We start from the raw sequence: 18072 nt of genomic DNA, 5'->3' as shown, positions 1-18072 counted from the left end.
TTGTCACTGAAGCCAAGGCTCAGGTGGACATGGCTGCTGGGAGGTGGAGCTGGGATTCGAGAGAGGCCAGCGGCCACTCAGCCCCGGATGACCCCCAAGGGCGGCTCCTCTCTCCTCTCCTCTGCCCACTCAGGGTCCACGCAGACCTGCCCTCCAGGAGCTCAATTCGAGGCCCCCTCTGCCCCCTCCTCCTCCCTCGTGGCCACCTGCACCCCCCTGCAGTCATCGGCCACCCCTCACCCCTGCACCAGCCCCTCTCCACAGGCTCCCGGTCCCGGGGGCTGGGGAATGAGGGGTGCTTAGTCTTCTTGGCTCCATGCTGGGTGTCCCAGAACATTCTCCCCTGAGGGTCCCCCCTTCCACCTTGACCCTCCTCCCTGCCTCTCTCCTTGCTCATTGAAGACCTCAGTGCCTGCCCAGCCTTGCCCTGAACTGAGCTTGGTCACCACACTTGACAACGTCTGTGTCCACGAGAGGGGCGATGAGTCGGTCCCTGAGGGCCTCACAGGCCGCAGGGAAGAGTTGGGATTCTGTTCCAAGTGAGGTGGGAACGGTGGGAGGTTTTGCACACGGGGAGGGCCATGGTCCTATGTAGGTCTCATCAGGATCCTTTGGCTGCTTCGTGGAGAGGGGACTGCAGGGGGCTGGGCCAGGGCGGGGGGTGCAGTCTCTCCAGGCTCCCCGGACTGTCCCAGGGGCCAACTGGAAAAGGCTGATTCCCAGCCTGAGGGTCTGGGGCCAGGGGCTGAGGACGCTCCGGGGCCCAGCGAGGCGGCCTCCTCCTGGTCTTGCTGCCTTTGGTCTTCCCTGGAGAGACTCCGCTGCACGCTAAGCGGCCTGCCTCCCTCACCCGGACCCCAGCCCCGGCCTCTGCCTCAGGCTGACGGAGTCAGGAGCCTGGAAGTCAGCTCTGCTGCAGGCAGCTTCGCCTCCCTAAACAGGCTAGGAGTTCGTTAAACTGCCTTCTGGCGAGCGGGGGCCCCTCCCCGCAGCCCCGTGATCCCGCTCAGAGCCCTCCTTGCTGTGTGCTCCAAGGCCAGGCTCAGAACCAAGCTGAGAGGCTGTGAACCGTCCCGTGGGCCCGAGGGGGCCCCACACAGCCCTAGCGGAAGGGGCTGGGGCTTCTTCCTGACGGCAGCCCAGGCCCACCCTGCCGCCCCCAGCCCTTACCCTGCGGGGGCGCGGGGTGGGGAGGGGGCCGACCTGCAGGGCTGAAGGTGCTACCCACAAGCCACCCGGGGGTCCGGTCGGGGCCTGCGCCTCGGGCCACCACCCTCCCGGGCACATTGGGGTTTGTGTGCGAGGGCACCTGAGGGACCTCTGGGGGGCAGCACTGGGTGTGTGGAGGGAGGACTGGCCTGCCCATTGCACGAATGACCAAATAGTGGAAAGCAAGGGAAGGATGGGGGAGAGCAGGGGAGGGAGGGCTCAGAGCCTGGCAGCCTGGGTGAGCCCCACCCTCAGCCCTGGCCTGCCTGTGAGGTAGGTTACCGTGCGGGGCTGCTCTGAGGTGAAATGAGGGGTAACATGAACACTCGAGCAGCAGAAATGGCTCAGGGTCAGACACGGAGGGGCCGTGGGGCCTGAGCTTCTGCAGCACAAAGGGATCCCTCCGCCTACCCCAGGGGAAGGCCCAAGAACAGAGCCGTGCAGCTAGACCACGATGGAGAGGGCTGGCCTCCAGGCAGCTGGGACTGGCCCTGGGCAAGGAGGGAAGGGGCTGGGCTGGCCTCAATCCCCAGGGGCCGGGGCTGGGGCACGAGGCAGATAAAGACAGAGGAGGTGGGAGGGGTCGAGATAGGCCAGGTGGAGGGGGCCTCTGGGGAACTGGGCTGTAGGGTTGAAGGAGGAGCAGCTGAGACCCTGAGGCTGGGGAAGGTTTGAGGTGGTGGTGAGCAGGGGGTGGTGAGGAAGCAGTTGGCACACAGAGTGTAGGGGGCCAGGCTGATGGGAAACAACCTTGGGGTCCTTGCTGGGGGAGGCAGAGAGCTTCCTGCGTGTGCCCGGACCCTCCCAGTCCCAGGCCCCCAGAATGATGACCACCACTTAGCCACCTCCCTGGCCTCCAGCTCTGTCCCTGAGCCCAGCCCAGCCCAGCCTCTGCATGGTTCATTCTTGCCCACACCCCATACCCCCCACGCCAGCCCCCTGATCTACTTAGTGTGGTCGCCTTGTACCTTTGGCCTAGTTGGGCAGGGGGCGGGGAGGCGGGGGCCATTTGCCTAGTTGCTCCTTTATTCATCTACGCTGGGACCCCTGTGCACACAATACTGACAAGGGTCCCTGGCTGGAACCTCCTGGTGGTTCAGGCTGGTGCAAGAGAGCCCGTGTGTCTAGAGAGGGTAAGAAGGGCTCTGGGTGGTGTTCAGGAGAGCCCTTGTGGAGGGAGGGAGGGCCCGCCTGGCAGAGGGAACAGCTTGGGCAAAGGTCCGGAGATGTGGCACACTCGGTGGGTGTGGCCGGGCTGCAGAACGGTGGGCGGGGCCAGCCAAGGCAAGAGGGCACCCTCTTAAATGTGGGTGTGAGGTGATGGGGCACCCCTGGGGCCTCGCTCCTGGTAAAGATCAAGTCCTTTGGAGGGAGAGGCTGCCCCAGGGCCTCTGATCCAGGGCAAGACCCATGGGCAGGCAGAGCTTGTCCTAGAGATTTTCATAGACCAGGTTAAATTCACTGTCACCCTCAAATCTATGTTGTTTCTCCTGGAAAAAAAAAAAAAAAGAAAGAAATAAAAAACAGTAGGGAGGGAAAAGAACAAACTTGCACAACTTTAGTTTTAGGCAGAGGCAGACAAACAGATGGCTTCCCAAGTAGCTTTGACAGGGAGACCTGTCCTTGTCCCCAAGCCCACGTCACCAGCCTCTTCTCCCATCATTCCAGCCCATGCCTGCTCTCTGCCCTCCAACCCCACAGACCTCTTCTTTCCTGCCTTGGGCCTCCCCAGGTGCTCTTCCCTCTGCCTGGGGTGCTCCCTCCATCCTACCTCTTCCCTGGCGATCTCCTCCTCACTCTACACCCCCGAGACCCCCCTTCCCAGCTCTGGGCTAGTCCCTCCCCAGAGCCCACCCTTCACAGGGGGCTACAAATGTCTCTGCGTGTTTGTAAGATCAGTGACCCTGTTCCTGCAGACCCGAGGATCCTGGAGGGCCGGAACATTTCTAGTCATTCTGCCAGGACTTCAGGGCCTGGCACATGGTGGGCACTGCCTGGGACCGCCCAGACATCCTTGGGGAAGCCCTGCCTCCAGTCAGAGCCTAGTTCAGGGATGAGTATAGAAAGGGCTTTGAGAATAGGAGATTCAACAAACAGAGTCAGCCTGGGCCAGCGGGGCCAAGCACTTGCTCCCCTCACTTCCTGATGGCTTTTCCAAGGTGCCTACCCACAGCCCTTGAGCTCCTGAATCCAACCTTGCACTTGATGGTGTCCAAAGCTCTGGTGTAGATGCTACTTAACTTGGAACTCATTTGAATTCAGGGGCAGTTGATTTTTCAGTAAAGTGTCACTCATCCACTTTACAGATGAGCAGACTGAGGTTTAAGAGAGAATCATGATCGGGCTTCCTTGGTGGCGCAGTGGTTAAGAACCCGCCGGCCAGTGCAGGGGACACGGGTGTGAGCCCTGGTCCGGGAGGATCACACATGCCGCGGACTAACTAAGCCCGTGAGCCACAACTACTGAGCCCGCGTGCCACACTACTGAAGCCCGCGCTCCTGGAGCCCGTGCTCCGCAACAAGAGAAGCCACCGCAGTGAGAAGCCTGCGCACCGCAATGAAGAGTAGCCCTCGCTCGCTGCAGCTAGAGAAAGCCCGCGTGCAGCTAGAGAAAGCCCGCGTGCAGCAACGAAGACCCATTGCATCCATAAATAAATAAATAAATAAATGTATTAAAAAAAAAAGAGAGAGAGAGAGAGAGAATCATGATCAAGTGATATGCCTTAGTCCCCATCGTGATAATAACGAAGCCCTGTCCAGACCCTCCCAGGCTGGCATCAGTGTAGACTTCAGCTCCCAGCTTTAGCCACCTTCAGTCTGGGGACAGCTAGAAGCCAAACACCCCTGCTTTACTGGCCAGTGTAGACTCCAGCTCCCAGCTTTAGCCACCTTCAGCCTGGGGACAGCTAGAAGCCAAACACCCCTGCTTTACTGGCCAGTGTAGACTCCAGCTCCCAGCTTTAGCCACCTTCAGCCTGGGGACAGCTAGAAGCCAAACACCCCTGCTTTACTGGCCAGTGTAGACACTATACCGTGCTCAGTCGTAGTTACGATTGCTCATCTTGCACGGCGCCTACGGGGTCCCAGTACAGCATTTGATCCTCATGGCAAATCTAGGAGGTGAGTGCTGTTAGGCTCCTCAGTGTACAGACGAGGAGAAGCAGGCACAGAGGTTAGCCCCTTGGCCAGGGCTGCACAGCTGGTAAGGGGTGGAGCAGGGGTTCAAATCTACCAGACCTCCTAACCACTAGGCCAGCGGCCTCGGAGAGAGGGCTCTGATTCAGCAGCAGGTGGCTCACTCCTCTGGTCCTATTGACCCCATTTCCCAGATGAGGAGCAGGACAAATGGAGTAAGAGGAGGCTTGCTGCCCAGCCCCTGCGTACCTGGGAGAGCAGGCCCTGGGGGGAAGGCAGGCTGCTGGCCTCACTCTGGATGCAGTCGTAGACCTCGGTCTCTCGGCGCTGCAGGTCCTGCAGGAGACGTGGGAGGGTCAGAGAAGGGTGAACAGAGGGGCAGGGTCCCAGCGCCAGCGGCCTGCTATACCTCCCCGCTGCCTGGGGGAGCCCAGGGGCCGGGCAGACCTGTGAGGGGACACCCACCACCCCCCGCCTCGCCACTCGCAGTCACACGGCTGCACCTGTGCACCTGCCGTTCCCTCTCGGAGCGATCTTACCCCTTCCCCGCTGGTACAGTGCCACTCCTCTCTGTGCCCCTTGCCACCCCCCTCACATCACCTCAAGGCTCTAGTAGAGCCTGTGCTCAGCCCGGTGGGCTCTCCAGGCCCCCACCTACCTGGCAAGAGGAAGGGCCCAGGCCCCCTCCCACCATCCCTGCCTGTCCTTAGTTCCTTTGGTGCAGCCAGCAGCCCCCGGATGTGACTCCCATGGCCAAGGCTCCAATAGGATGCTCTCCTGGCATCCCCCCCTCACTCCCCTGGGCCAAAGCCCTGTCCCTGTGAGGGTCCCACCCACGCATCCACCCCTCTAGGTCTCCCTTCACCCCTCACCCCAGCCTGTGCTCACAGATGACCTAGGTACCCGCTGGAGTCACACTCCTTGCCCACAGCTGTGCTTGGTTTGTTGCTGGGTCACTGTAGCTGTGGTTGGCACACTTGGAGACAGCACCAAATGAGCTATGATGAGGGGGCTTCTCGCTCAGCTAGATGTGTGTCTTAGGGCCACACTCACTCTTGGCCCAGCTATGAGCAGCCTGACCAGAGGCCTCAGGATGGTAGAAAGTGACGGAGCTTTGAAATCAGACAAGCCTAGGTTCAACTCTCAGCTCTGACACCTGCCAGCTATGGGCAACCCCGGAACCTCCCTGTGCCTCAGTTTCCTCATCTGTAAAATGGGAATAATTGTATCTCTCTTTCAGACTCAATGGATGATTAAATGAGATATTGTACATAAAGGGCCCAACAGAGGGTCTGGCAAATCACAGGTGTTTAATAACTGTTGAATGATCATCAAGGGAGGCTTGATGCCTCCCTCCCCTCTCTGCGGTCACAGCCTGGACCCTCCCTCAGACCCTGATGGGCACCGGAGTCCCAGGCAAGGGGCAGATGCTGCTCCTTGGGGGATGTCGGAACAGAGCTACCAACAGCCTAAGCAAGAGGCAGGAACCTTTCCTTCCCACGTGTACATGTCATATGGATGCCGGCTGGTTGCCAAGGAGGTGGTTTCCCTGGCAACAGGCAAGCAGGGGTTGCCGAGGCAGGCTGGAGAGACAGGTGGTACTCTGAGGCAAGAGAAGGGAGGGGAGGTGGGGTGAGGGGAAGGAGGCTCCGAGAGGCAGCGGGGCGTGAAAACCTGTGTAATAAGCCATTTGGCACTTGGGAGACCCTCACTTCAAGGGCATCACACACAGGGATGGCAAGGCTGCCCTAGGGACCTCTGCGTCAGAAAGAGGGAGGGTCGGGACTTCCACGGTGGCTCAGTGGTTAAGAATCCGCCTGCCAGTGCAGGGGACATGGGTTCGAGCCCTGGTCCGGGAAGATCCCACATGCCGCGGAGCAACTAAGCCCGTGTGCCACGACTACTGAGCCTGTGCTCTAGAGCCCACGAGCCACAACTACTGAGCCCGCGTGCCACAACTACTGAAGCACGCCTAGAGCCTGTGCTCCGCAACAAGAGAAGCCACCGCGATGAGAAGCCCGCACACCACAACCAAGAGTAGCCCCTGCTCGCCACAACTAGAGAAAAAGCCCGCTTGCAGCAATGAAGACCCAACGCAGCCAAAAATAAAGAAAAATTTTTAAAAAAAGAAAAAGAAAGAGGGAGGGTCTTGGAAGGGGGGCTTCCAACCTGCCTCCGGGTAGGGACGGGGGCAAGGCTGTCCCAGGGAGGAGCCCAAATTCCGGTGAAAGGCATTTTCCAAGGCCTGCCCTGGCCTGTTGGGCTTTCATGCCTGCCCAGAGCACTAACCACTGCCGGCAAGCCTGGCACACGGGATGGGAGTCTGCTCCTCAGCAGCCCTGGGCCTCCACCGCCTGTCTACCCAGACCTGGATCCACACATCTGACAGTCCCCCAAGCTGGATGTTTCTGGTCACAGAGTGAAGGGAGAAAAAGGGCCTCCTGGCTGACACGTCAGCAGGAGAGCAGATCTCGGGTCCCACAGATGGTTCTCTTCTCCCTCGTGTCCAGTCCACGTGGGCTGCCCACCACGCATTAGCCCAGAGAGGCCCAGAGACGTCTCAGGTCACACAGCCCCTCCCGCCCTCCGCACCACGTGCTCCCACTGGCCTGGGCCCCACACTGCGGGTGGTCATGCTGTGGGTGGGAGCAGCTGCAGGGCTGAGGGCAGGGGAGGCTGCAGAAGTTGCTGCCAATTAGCAGCTGCTGAGTGAAGCCTCTGACAAGTCCTGACCTGCTGGGCAGCATTTGCATGCAGGGAGTGACCTGCATCACTAGGCTGTGAAATGCAGGGCAGCCTTGTCAACAGGATACCTTCTTGGCCTTCCTTGATGGTGATGGGGATGGCCTCCCTCAGGGTGTGCCTGCGGGGAGAAGGCCAGGCCTCTGAACGGGCTGGGCTGGGCTGGGCTGGGCTGTACTGGGATACCGGTCTGGGATCCAGGCCCTCTGAGCCCTTTGCCTCCTGCTGCCCAGTATGGGCAGTGATGCTGAGCCGAGTGGTCACCAGCCCTGGCAGAGGTGTGAAGTCCGTGCCAAGGCCTTTGTCCAGGGGGGTTGAGGCCAGAGCTGAAATCAGCTGCCCTGAGCCAGGACCTAATCTGAGGGTCCTGGACATTGGTCCCCCTGTAATACCCACCCCTGTCACCAAGGAAACACAAGAGCTGTGCTCTCATGGACACCTGCATGTTGAGATTTGCATGATGCCCTCTGCGGGGCAGACGGGTGAGATCTGGGGGCCTTGTTGAGCAAGGAGTGGTACTCAGGAGAGACAGAGCACATCTGCTCTAGGTCAAGGTCCTGGCGTGTCTGAAGTAAACAGCCCACGGCAGTGACAGGAGTCTGGTGAGGCAGGGCTGGGTTTGGCCTCCAATGAAGGCCTCTCGTGCCAGGCTGAGGAGCTGGCAATGGGGAGCCACTGGAGGTTTCTGAGTGGGAAGCGACAGCATCAGTGGTATGTCGGAAAGGCCCCTCCTGCTGCCGTGAGGAGCGGGAGGGCTGGGGGCTGAGAGCAAGAATGAGGCACTGGGCCAGGCAGAGGATGGAACACAGCTGAGGGGGGTAGTGTCCAGATGCTTCCGGGGAGCGTGAAACCACAATGCTGATGCCCCACATTCGCCATGGAGCACCTACTCTGTGCCCAGCACCGAGCCCCAGGGAACCCCAGCCAGCTGGGAGCTAAGAACAAGCCTCCACTCAGCTGATCGCTGAGCACCTACTATGTGCCAGGTACTGGGCTGGTGCGGGGGAGGGCACCAGGCAGACCACAATCAGAAAGAAATCAGTGGCCGTAAGGGCCACGCAGAGACCCAGAGAAGGAAGATGGGGATGTTGGCTCATGGAGAGGGTGGGGAGGTCAGAAAGGCCTCCCTGCAAAGGTGCCCTCTGAGCAGAGAGCTGGGGAGTGAGGGAGCAGCCCCTGGACGGCTCCAGAAAGGACACTCTGGAGGGGAGGGCACAGCCAACACCAAGGCCCCGCTGCGGGGTGGGCATGGGGGGCAAGCCTGGTGCATCTGGAGAACATCAAGGAGGCCAGTGTGCTTGGAGCAAGTGAGTGAGGGGAGAGACAGTGGGAGGGCCTGTGGGCAGCACGCTCAGAGACCACTGTCAGGGCTCCGGTGTTGACTCTGAGTGAGACAGAATCTATCTCACTAGACGGCCGAGGCGGTCATGAGAACGTGATCCGCAGACCTCCAGCTCCAGGGATCAGCATCGACCCGGAGCCCCAGCTGCTGGGCTCTGAAACTCATCATTACATGTGCACAGAGGCCACCCCTCCGTGGGCTACCACCAGCCAATGGCTGAGCTCGGCAAGGATGCCGTCACAGCCTCCCGCCCTGGGAGACCTGGGGCTCCTCTGACTGGGCTCCCCATGGCCTGCTGAAGCTTCCCTAGATGGTGCGGTGGTTGGTGCATCCTCTCTGCCTTCCTTCGCCCTTGCCTTTACCCAGGATGAGATCTGCAAGAGTCTGACGGCTCTCCCAGTCTTCTCCATTTTCTCTCACAGGTGGTTTCCCTAATAAAACCATCACACATTTATCCCTGTCTTGGTGTCTGCTTCTCGGGGGACCTAGGCTCACCAAAGGCTCTGAGCAGAGCGGGATGTGATCTATGTTTGGATGGGATCACTCTGCTGCTGCTGGGTGGAGCACAGACTGTGGGGCAAGGATAATAATGGGCCAGCTGATTAGAAACCAATTGCAGGACTCCAGGCACGAAATGGCGGTGGCTCCCACCAGCGTCAGCCCTGCAGGGGTGAAAAGGGTCAGATTCTGGATATGTTTGAAATAAGATGTGCTGATGGATCCGATATGAGCAGTGATGGAAGGAGAGAAGGAAAGGGCAATTTCAAAATGTTTAGCCTGAGCATCAGGAAGGATGGTGGAACCATTCACTGCATGAGGAGGACCGTGTGCAACCATTCACTGCATGAGGAGGACCGTGTGCAACCATTCACTGCATGAGGAGGACCGTGTGCAACCATTCACTGCATGAGGAGGACCGTGTGCAACCATTCACTGCATGAGGAGGACCGTGTGCAACCATTCACTGCATGAGGAGGACCGTGGAAAGAGGCACTTCGATGGGTAAAGAACTGGAGATTGGTCTGAGAGAGAAGCTGATGAGGGGTCCAAATGCAGTTGCTTCTGGTGTTCAGAGGAGGTGCCCGGGCTGGACGTATAAATTTGGGAGTTGTCAGAGTGTAGAGGGTCTCAAAACCTTGAGGCTGCTTCACTCCCAAGGAGGGGAGTGAAGATCAAAGAGAAAGGGCCCCAGGCCTGGACTCTAATGTTTAGAGGTCAGCATTTCTCTGGTTCCTAAGAAGAAACCAGGGATGGAGGCTGAGGAGGCATGGTAGTGAGTCAGAGGGGCATTAGGAGAGAGTGGAATGTTCCGGAAGCAAGTAAAGAAAGTGTGTCTAGGAGGAGGGAGAGCTCGATGGTGTCAGATGCTGCTCATCAAGAAAGATGAGGACTGGGAACTGACCACTGGATTTAACAATGTGGAGGTCAATGGTGACCTTGAGAAGGAAGGCTTTGGTGGGCAGAAAGAAGAGGTGTGCAGAAAGCCTGACTGAGTGAGTTGGAAAGGAGAGAGAGAAACTGAAAACAGGGAATTTTGACAGATCTGTTATAAGGAGTCGTCGAGAAAGGACAGGGTCACTGGAGGTGGCTGTGAGCTCAAGATAAGGAATTTAAAATGGAAGAAATCATAGCATGTTTGCAAACTGTAAATGTAATACTGTATCATTAGCCCTATATTAAAGGTTATGAAACCTAGACTCAGAAAGTTTAAGTAGAACCCGTGAGCAAAAGAACTAGGCTTTCGGACTTCCCTGGTGGCGCAGTGGTTAAGAATCTGCCTGCCAATGCAGGGGACACGGGTTCGAGCCCTGGTCCGGGAAGATCCCACATGCCGCGGAGCGACTAAGCCCATGCGCCACAACTACTGAGCCCACGAGCCACAACTACTGAGCCCACGAGCCACAACTACTGAAGCCCGCGTGCCTAAAGCCCGTGCTCCGCAACAAGAGAAGCCACTGCAATGCGAAGTCCGCACACCGCAACGAAGAGTAGCCCCTGCTCGCCGCAACGACAGAAAGCCTGCACGCAGCAACGAAGACCCAACGGAGCCAAAAATTAAATAAATAAATAAATAATTTATTAAAAAAAAAAAAAAAGAACTAGGCTTTGAACCCCAGTCTGTCTGGCTTACTCCAAATCCATGCTCCTTAATAGGTCAACTTTTCACATACAAAAAAACTGGAGTAGTACAGCTATTTTTTCCTGTCACAATATATCATGAGCATTTTTCCACATGAATAAAAAGCAAAAATTGACATAATCAGAAGGAGAAATATACAATCTACAAGCAAATGGGCAGATTTTAACTCAATTCACTCAACATCTGATAGACAAAAAAATCAATAAGGATATGGCACACTTTAGCAACACAATCAATAAACTTGACCTCACTGACACATATAGAACACTCACTCAGCCATGCACAATGCACATGAAATGTAAGCCAACAATAAAGCAAGTCTCAAAAGACTTCGAAGGATTAAAATCCTACCGAATGTATTCTCTGATCACAGTGGAATTCGTGAGAAACAAAAAACAGAATGATAACTAAAAAATAAACGTTTGAAAATTAAGCAAAAGACTTTTAACTAACTCATGGGGCAAGTGAGAAATTTAAACTGAAAGACAACAAAACTATGACATATCAAAACTTGTGGGATACAACTAAAGCCATACTTAAAGGGAAGTTCATAGCCTTAAGTGCATAAATTAGGAAAAAAGAAAGATTGAAAATCAGTGATCTAAGTATCCATCCAAAGAAAGTAGAGGAGAAGTATACAAAAATCCTTCCCTGGATGTTGTCCACCGTCACCACTCTTGTTCACCATCACTGTCTGAGGCAGTGCGATAAAACAAGAAAAAAAGAAATAAAAGGTATGAAGATTAAAAAAGAAGAAATGAAACTTCCATTATTCATAGATGACATGACTGGGTTCATAGAAAATCCAAAGGAATTTACAGAGAAACTATTAGAATTAATTAGTGAATTCAGCAAGATTACTCTCTATATAAAGTCAATACACAAAAATCAATCGTATTTCTACATTCCAGCAATAGACAATTAGAAAATAAAATTAGGGACTCCCCTGGTGGTCCAGTGGGTAAGACTCCGCACTCCTAATGTAGGGGGTCCAGATTCGATCCCTAGTCGGGGAACTAGATCTCACATGCATGCCGCAACTAATAAGCCCTCATGCCGCGACTAAGGAGTCCACATGCCGCAACTAAGAAGCCTGCATGCTGCAACTAAGACCCAGCACAGCCAAAAATAAATGAATAAATTTTAAAAAAAAAGAAAATTAAATTAAAATGGGGACAACACCTGTACCCTGAAGCCCTATTATGAGTATTAATGAGATAACAGGTGTAAAGTCCTACCACGGTACCTGGCACGTAGTAGGTACTCAACAAATGACTTCGTGACATCATCATCGCTCTTGTTAACGTCATTCTTATCTGCCCAGGTCCAACCCCAGCAGCTAGGGACTGGTCTCAAGGGCTAGCAGAGTCTGCGGCCTCCCTTCACATCTCCTTTCCAGCCCTAAAACCTTTTGAAGCCACCCTGCAACCTGGCAGGGCTTTTGGACCTCTTCCTCACACTCCAGAGAAGTCAGCCTGAGCCTCAGAGAAGTCTAAACACAGGCAAGAAAGATGTTCCATGCAAAAGTGAGTCTCTTCCATTAAAAGTAATCTTGGAGAAGGATATTTATTCATGTGAAAAGATGTTCATGAGATATTGTAACATGAACAAAAATAGCTGTACTACTCCAATTTTTTAAAAAAAGTATGTGTGAGTGTGTGTATGGGTCTCTTTGTATGTGTTTACAGAAAAGACTGGAAGGTATAGAGGTCAATGTTACTAGTATTTATACTGGAGGAAGATAGGCTCAGGATGATGGCTATTTTCTTCTTTTTGATATATATAGAAAGATCTCGTGTGTGTGTGTGTACGGAGAGAGAGAGAGAAATGTTTTTATTTAACAGCTGACACCAGAATTCCTCCTAGGGAAAATACCACGATGAGTTGCTGGGAGAGAAGAGAGAATATGGGGAAGTGTGGGGCCACGTGGGAAGCAGTGGCTGCTGGAAATTCCCTGGGGTGGAGGGGCTGAAGGCCCCATGAGAGCTGGCCGTGTTATGTTCTATTTGGGGTTATCGGCGCTGCCCTGTAGGAACGCTGCCTTTGCCTCGTCCCCATCTGCCTCATCCTCAGTAAACCGGGCCATATTCTGAGCACCCTCTGTGCGGGGTTTTGTGGACATCGAGGAAGGACCTGAGTTTCATGTATGAGTCAGGGTGGTGGGGACAGGAACAGCTACAGCACATACAGGCAGAGTCCCAGAGCATGCCCTTGGAGGACCTGCAGGGCCCAGACATGGCTGTGCACCTCCCAGGTGCGGAGTCAAGACCGCTACCTGGCGGCTGGAGGCCCCGTGGAGTTGAGACCCCAGCTGACACTGGGTGGCATTTATTCTTCACTTTCTCCACAATGAGCATATGTTACTTGTTCAACTAAAATAGATGTAACTGAAAAAAGAATGTCTGTCACCATCCCAGCCACCGGGCAGAGTGACCACGTGCTGACCAGATGGGCAAGCCGGGCTGGGGGAATGAACAGCATCCCAGCCGTGTCTCTGCTTGACTGTAAGGACATAAAACAGTGTGTGCGCGTGCGCGCGCGCGCGTGTGTGTGTGTGTGGTGGGGAAGGGGAGTGTGAAGAATTGAAAATCATTGTTGTGTTAAGGGCGTGGGACACTGCCTGACTTTTTCCTCTTTTTGTGATTCTTGTTGTTGCTCCGATGTTGTTTGTGCAATAAAAACAGGAAGGAATTGGTGAGCGGGTCAACGTCATTTGGTCAGATGAAGGGCCTTTCTTCATTCCTCACCAACTGTGCCCTCACTGCCCCTCATTCCAGAAGTGGAGGGGCACACCAAGGAGGGGACCCCAGTGGCACCTCACACCTACACTCCTTCCAGGGGCCAGGGCCACACACTTGTAACCTCGGTTCACCTTCACAGAAATCCCTCCAGGCAGGAATTCTTGTCCCCAGTTTACAGGTGAGGAAGTGGAGGCTCACAGAGAGGTCACACAGCTGGTACACTGACCGAGCCAGGGAACCAGACCCCGAGCCAGGTCTGAGAGGGCAGAGGACTCACTGTGTAGATGGATTCGGATGGAGGCTGCTCCCGGCTGCTGGCAGCGCTGGGGCCCGGGCACTTCTGGGCAGTGTGCTTCCGTGGAGCCTGCATCTGTCTCTGTGGGGAAAGGAGTCGGGGCTGGGGACCAGAGGCTCTCCTTCTCCCCACCCCCGACCAGACCCCACCAGAGGAAAGGATGGCAGATTGTCATGAGGCCACTCAGAAGTGCATCACTCAACACCTTCCATCACCCTCTCCAGGGAAACGGGGCAAATACCTGCAAGACCTACATCAAACCACTCATCTGCCGGGGGACACCGGAAACGATAAAGATCCCGGCGAGGCAATTGCCCACCACCCAGTGCCTGGCTCTGGGGAGGGAGGTGCTGCAGGGCACAGTGCCAGCAGTGTGACAGGGTCCCCGGCTGCAGCCGATTACTGTGGGTGTTGCTGAGTGAGCCAGCGCAGGCCAGACCAGGTGTCCAGTCCCTCTCTGCCCCTCACTGGCTCTGCGGCCTCACTCAAGCACTTACTCTCTCTGGACCTCAGTTTCTTCAGCCATCACCCTCCTTTGTGAGATTGCTGCACAGATTCAGGGAGGTGATGAGGAAGTCAAGCACTCTTGACACTCGTGTGCCACTTATGTGGCCCTTGGCCAACCACACACTCTCTGGTTAGCCAGGCGGTGTGAAGAAGGGGACACCATCCCTGCCCTCCCGGAGCTCAAGACCCGGTGGGGAGACGGACAATGAACCAGCAGTTTTACCACGTGTGGTTCATGCACTGACCAACAGGGACAGAGCCTCTGGCGCACGGGAGGGAACAAACGCCTCGCCTGGCAGGAAGGGATGTTTAAGGCTGAGAGGTTCGTTTGGAAGAGAGGGAGGAGAGGCAGAGGCAGCAGGTCTGGAAGAATTTAAAGACGGTCAGTGTGGCCGGAGAGGCGAACCTGCCCTGGTTGGGTCAGGATGGCCATGCTGGGCTTCGAGAAGAGGGTGGACGGTGGAAAACATCTGAGGGCTTTAACCAGGAGATGCCAGGATCAGAAAGTGGTTTCAGAAAGCTCACGCTGGGTGCTGCGAGAAGCGCTAATGGTCGTGGAGGCCGGGGCAGTGGGCCTTCGGGAGGGTGAGGGCTCAGCTCCTTCCAAGGCAGGGGGAGGCTGTCCGGACGCCCCCCTCATCTCAGGCACACCACGCTGCCAGCAGTGAAGCAACACAGCCTCATCTCGGGGCAGGACCTAAGTAAAAACCCTAGCCGCCTGCCAATCCCCGGACCATTGACTTGGGATTAGCTCTCGAGAGCTACTTAACGCGCAGGCAGAAGCCCGCACCAACCCCAGTCACAGCATGATAACGGCTCGGGACTACCTGAAGCCTCGCTGGGAGCCAGGTGGGGCTCTAAAGGCATGACTTGCCTTATCTCCTGCGCCTCTCAACAAACCTGCAAGACCAGTCTTCGTATCATCCCTGTTCCACCCATGAGGCTGTGAAGGCTCAGAGAGGGCTGACAACTTGCCCGAGGTCACAGAGCCAGAAGTGGCAGGGGCAGGATTGGAACCCAGGTCTGTGTGATTCACCAAGACGCTGATCTGACAGTACCTGGAGTTTTCACTCCCCTGTTTTGTTTGAAAGTGTAGGTCTCACAGACAGATCGGTGCAGGCATCCGGGAAGCACTTTACAGTTTACAAAGAACTCTGGGACTTACTGTCATTTAATTCTCATAGTAGCCTAAGGAGGTGGGCATGGACTTCCCACTTGCCAGAGGGGGAAACAGGTTTGTCCAGCTAGTCATTGACTGCCCTTGGATCAAACCCACATGCCCTGTTCTCAAATCTAGTGCCCCTCCCCTGCACCACCTACTTCACTGCCAAGGCTGGTGGTGTGGGCTCATGGGCAGGGGCTCTCCTGGACCCCATGGTGAGCAAGACCCAGGCCTGGCCTCGTGGCATTCCTATTGAGGCTGGTGGGGCCGCCAGGGAGGTAAGTGCCACTGTGGGTTCGTGAGAAGGAGTCCATGTCTGCCAGGGGCTGGGGCAGACTTCTCAGGGCTTGCTTGTGCCCTGAACATAGGACAGGAGTCTGAGGAAGTGTCCCAGGCCATGGAAACAGCGCAATGTTATTACTGGGGTAGTGACGCTCCTTGGAGCCAGCCTTGCCCCATCTGGGTGCCCTGTCCCAGACCATCAACATTTACCCTTCCAGTTGTGATTTTCAAATGAATAAACCAATCGGCAGCTCAGGAAACCTGTAGAGCCTCTGTTTCCCCTTCTGTAAAATGGGAGCGATACCATCACCTTGCCCACCTCACAGCCTGGCCACCTCTGACTCATCTTTCAGGTCTCAGCTCTCATTTACTCCATCATTCCCTCCATAAGCACTATGTGTCAGGGTCCCACAGACACTGGGGACACCAAGTCCCTTCTTTCTGGGGCTTATGCTCTGGTGGGGGAGACGGTAATGACACAGAAGCAAGGATGTGGGGAGCAAAGCAAGAAGAACCAAGCAAGAAGCAGGGAGACCCACATTCCGGGTGAGGGGTGATGGAAGCCGGGGCTGGGGTTGGGGCAGGAGAGAAGGGACTGGATCCTGGACAGACTGTGGGCAGGACTTGCCAAGGGATCAGCCGTAGGGGGAGGGAGGGGGCAAACACAGCACCAAGCCTTCTGGCCTGAGCATCTGGGGGCCTGGTGCCATGTGCTGAGCTGGGGCCGACTTGGGGAGACTAAGGTTCCTGACCAGGTGGGTGCAGACGCCCGTGGGTGCCCGCACGGAGTGGACGTGATCTGGAGCTCGGGGGTGGGGGTGGGGGGCTCTGGGCAGCCACATTGGGTGGGACTGTAATCCCTGGAGCGGAGCAGTCACGGAGGAGCGTAGACAGACGAGGAGAGCTCTGAGGAAGGGGCCTGGGAGGTGCCAATGTTCAGAGGCCACGAAAATGTGGGTGACCCAGCACAGGGCCACCGGGGGATCCTAGGACCAAGGAAGGAGTGTGCCATGGAGGAGGGAGACCTGCTGTGTCTGATGCCCTGTGAGGATGAGGACGGATCAGCATCGGAGGCTGCCTGCTCCGGGGAGCCAACCTTGACCCCAGGCTGAGTGTGAGCCCTCGAACCTGCTCTCAGGACAGGAATCAACTGCCTCTTCTGAGTCAGCAGCTCCCGGCTTGGATTCGTTTATCAGATGTGCTCCTGGCGTCCTCCATGCCTCTTCCTCCTCGGCCCTGTCCTCTCGGCGCCCGTGGCTGCCTGCCGGGCCTGTCTCTGGCCGGGGCTCCCACTGCATGCTTTGTTCCTGCGCTCAGCTCATGGTTCAAACGCTGGCCATCCAGTTCTGGGGCAGCATCTACAGGGGCCACGTCCAAATTTGGATCCAGCTCCGGGGAGCTCCGGGAACTTCTTTGGCAACACAAACCCAACAGCAGCGTCTGGCCTCCTGAGTTCTCTCTCCTTTAAGACCAGGTTCTCACAGCAAGTGCAGGGAGGGACAGCAGGAAACGTCCATGCACTGTGCTCCCACCAGGGGTCAGGCACCGGCTGGTGACTCGCAAACGTGGTCTCTTCCACCCTTTTCGGGGAAGGGTGGGGATCCATCCTTACCCCCATTTCTGGAGGAGAAAACAGACTCGGAGAGGGTCGAAACTTGACAAGAGGACAGGGGCTGCATCTGTCTTGCTTTCCACTGCGTCTGGCACTTAGCCCAGTGCCTGGCACACACTAGACACTCAACAGCTATTCCTGGAAAGAGAGGAGGGAAGGCGAGAGGGAGAGGGACGAAGGAGGCAGGGTCTCCGAGGCCGTGTGGCAGGAGGAGGGGCTGGGATCTGAAGTCAAGCTGAGGCTTCGAGGTTCAGCCTCTCCTGTCCTCCCTTCGAGACTTTACTGAGCACCTACTCTGCACCACTGTCTCCCTGGCCTCTCAGGACACTGAGATCAGTCATTAAAATCCTCTTTTTGCAGAGCAGGGGCTGAAGTGAGGGCTCAGGGTCAAGGTCTTGCTCTGACCCTGCTCTGCCCTCACCGGCTGTGCTCACACTTCATGGGGGGCATTTGTGTGGTCACACAGTAAGCCAAGTGGGGGGTCCACAGACGGAGTGTGAGTCCCTCCGCACCCCTGCCTGAAGCCCAGTTACTGTGTCCACACCCAGGTTGCAGCCTGGGAGCTGCTCAGTGAGGGCAAACAAGAGCTGTCCTGCCTGTACCCATCCTTGGAAGAACAGCAGGGTGGGGAGGAAATATATTAAGGGCCAGTCACCGCCTCTCTGAGCCTCACTTTTCAGAGCTGTAAAGTGGGAAGAAAACTCTCTCACCGAGTGACGCTGGGACGCGAACCAGAGCACGCCTGGGAGGGTGCCTGGCACCCAGCAGCCCTGAGGAAATGCTTCTTCCTTCCTTCTGGGCTGCTGGGGATCCAGAAAATCTGAGATAAGGTTTCCTAATCTGGAGAGCTAGAAATGGTAAGCATGCGGGCTCGCGGCTTCCATCAGACACTCAGAGGGACCCGTG

At 56.2% G+C, this 18072-nt stretch overlaps 1 protein-coding gene across 1 annotated transcript in view; it reads right to left on the bottom strand.

Annotated features, from left to right (window-relative positions):
* Positions 1–2281: 2281 nt before the first annotated feature.
* The window catches only part of NFAM1 (NFAT activating protein with ITAM motif 1), a 33538-nt gene continuing 17747 nt past the window's right edge, over positions 2282–18072 (bottom strand). The window contains exons 4-6 of the mRNA XM_061206621.1: positions 13586–13684; positions 4593–4679; positions 2282–2699 (exon numbers count right to left, since the gene is read on the bottom strand). Coding sequence (XP_061062604.1) covers positions 2640–2699; positions 4593–4679; positions 13586–13684 — 246 coding nt within the window. The 3' untranslated portion in view covers positions 2282–2639. The remainder of the gene's footprint in view (positions 2700–4592; positions 4680–13585; positions 13685–18072) is intronic.

The sequence above is a fragment of the Eubalaena glacialis genome, chromosome 11 (genome assembly GCF_028564815.1).
Source record: "Eubalaena glacialis isolate mEubGla1 chromosome 11, mEubGla1.1.hap2.+ XY, whole genome shotgun sequence".
NCBI lineage: Eukaryota > Metazoa > Chordata > Mammalia > Artiodactyla > Balaenidae > Eubalaena > Eubalaena glacialis.
Note: the sequence above shows the minus strand (reverse complement) of the source record. Positions and strands in the feature narration are given on the sequence as shown.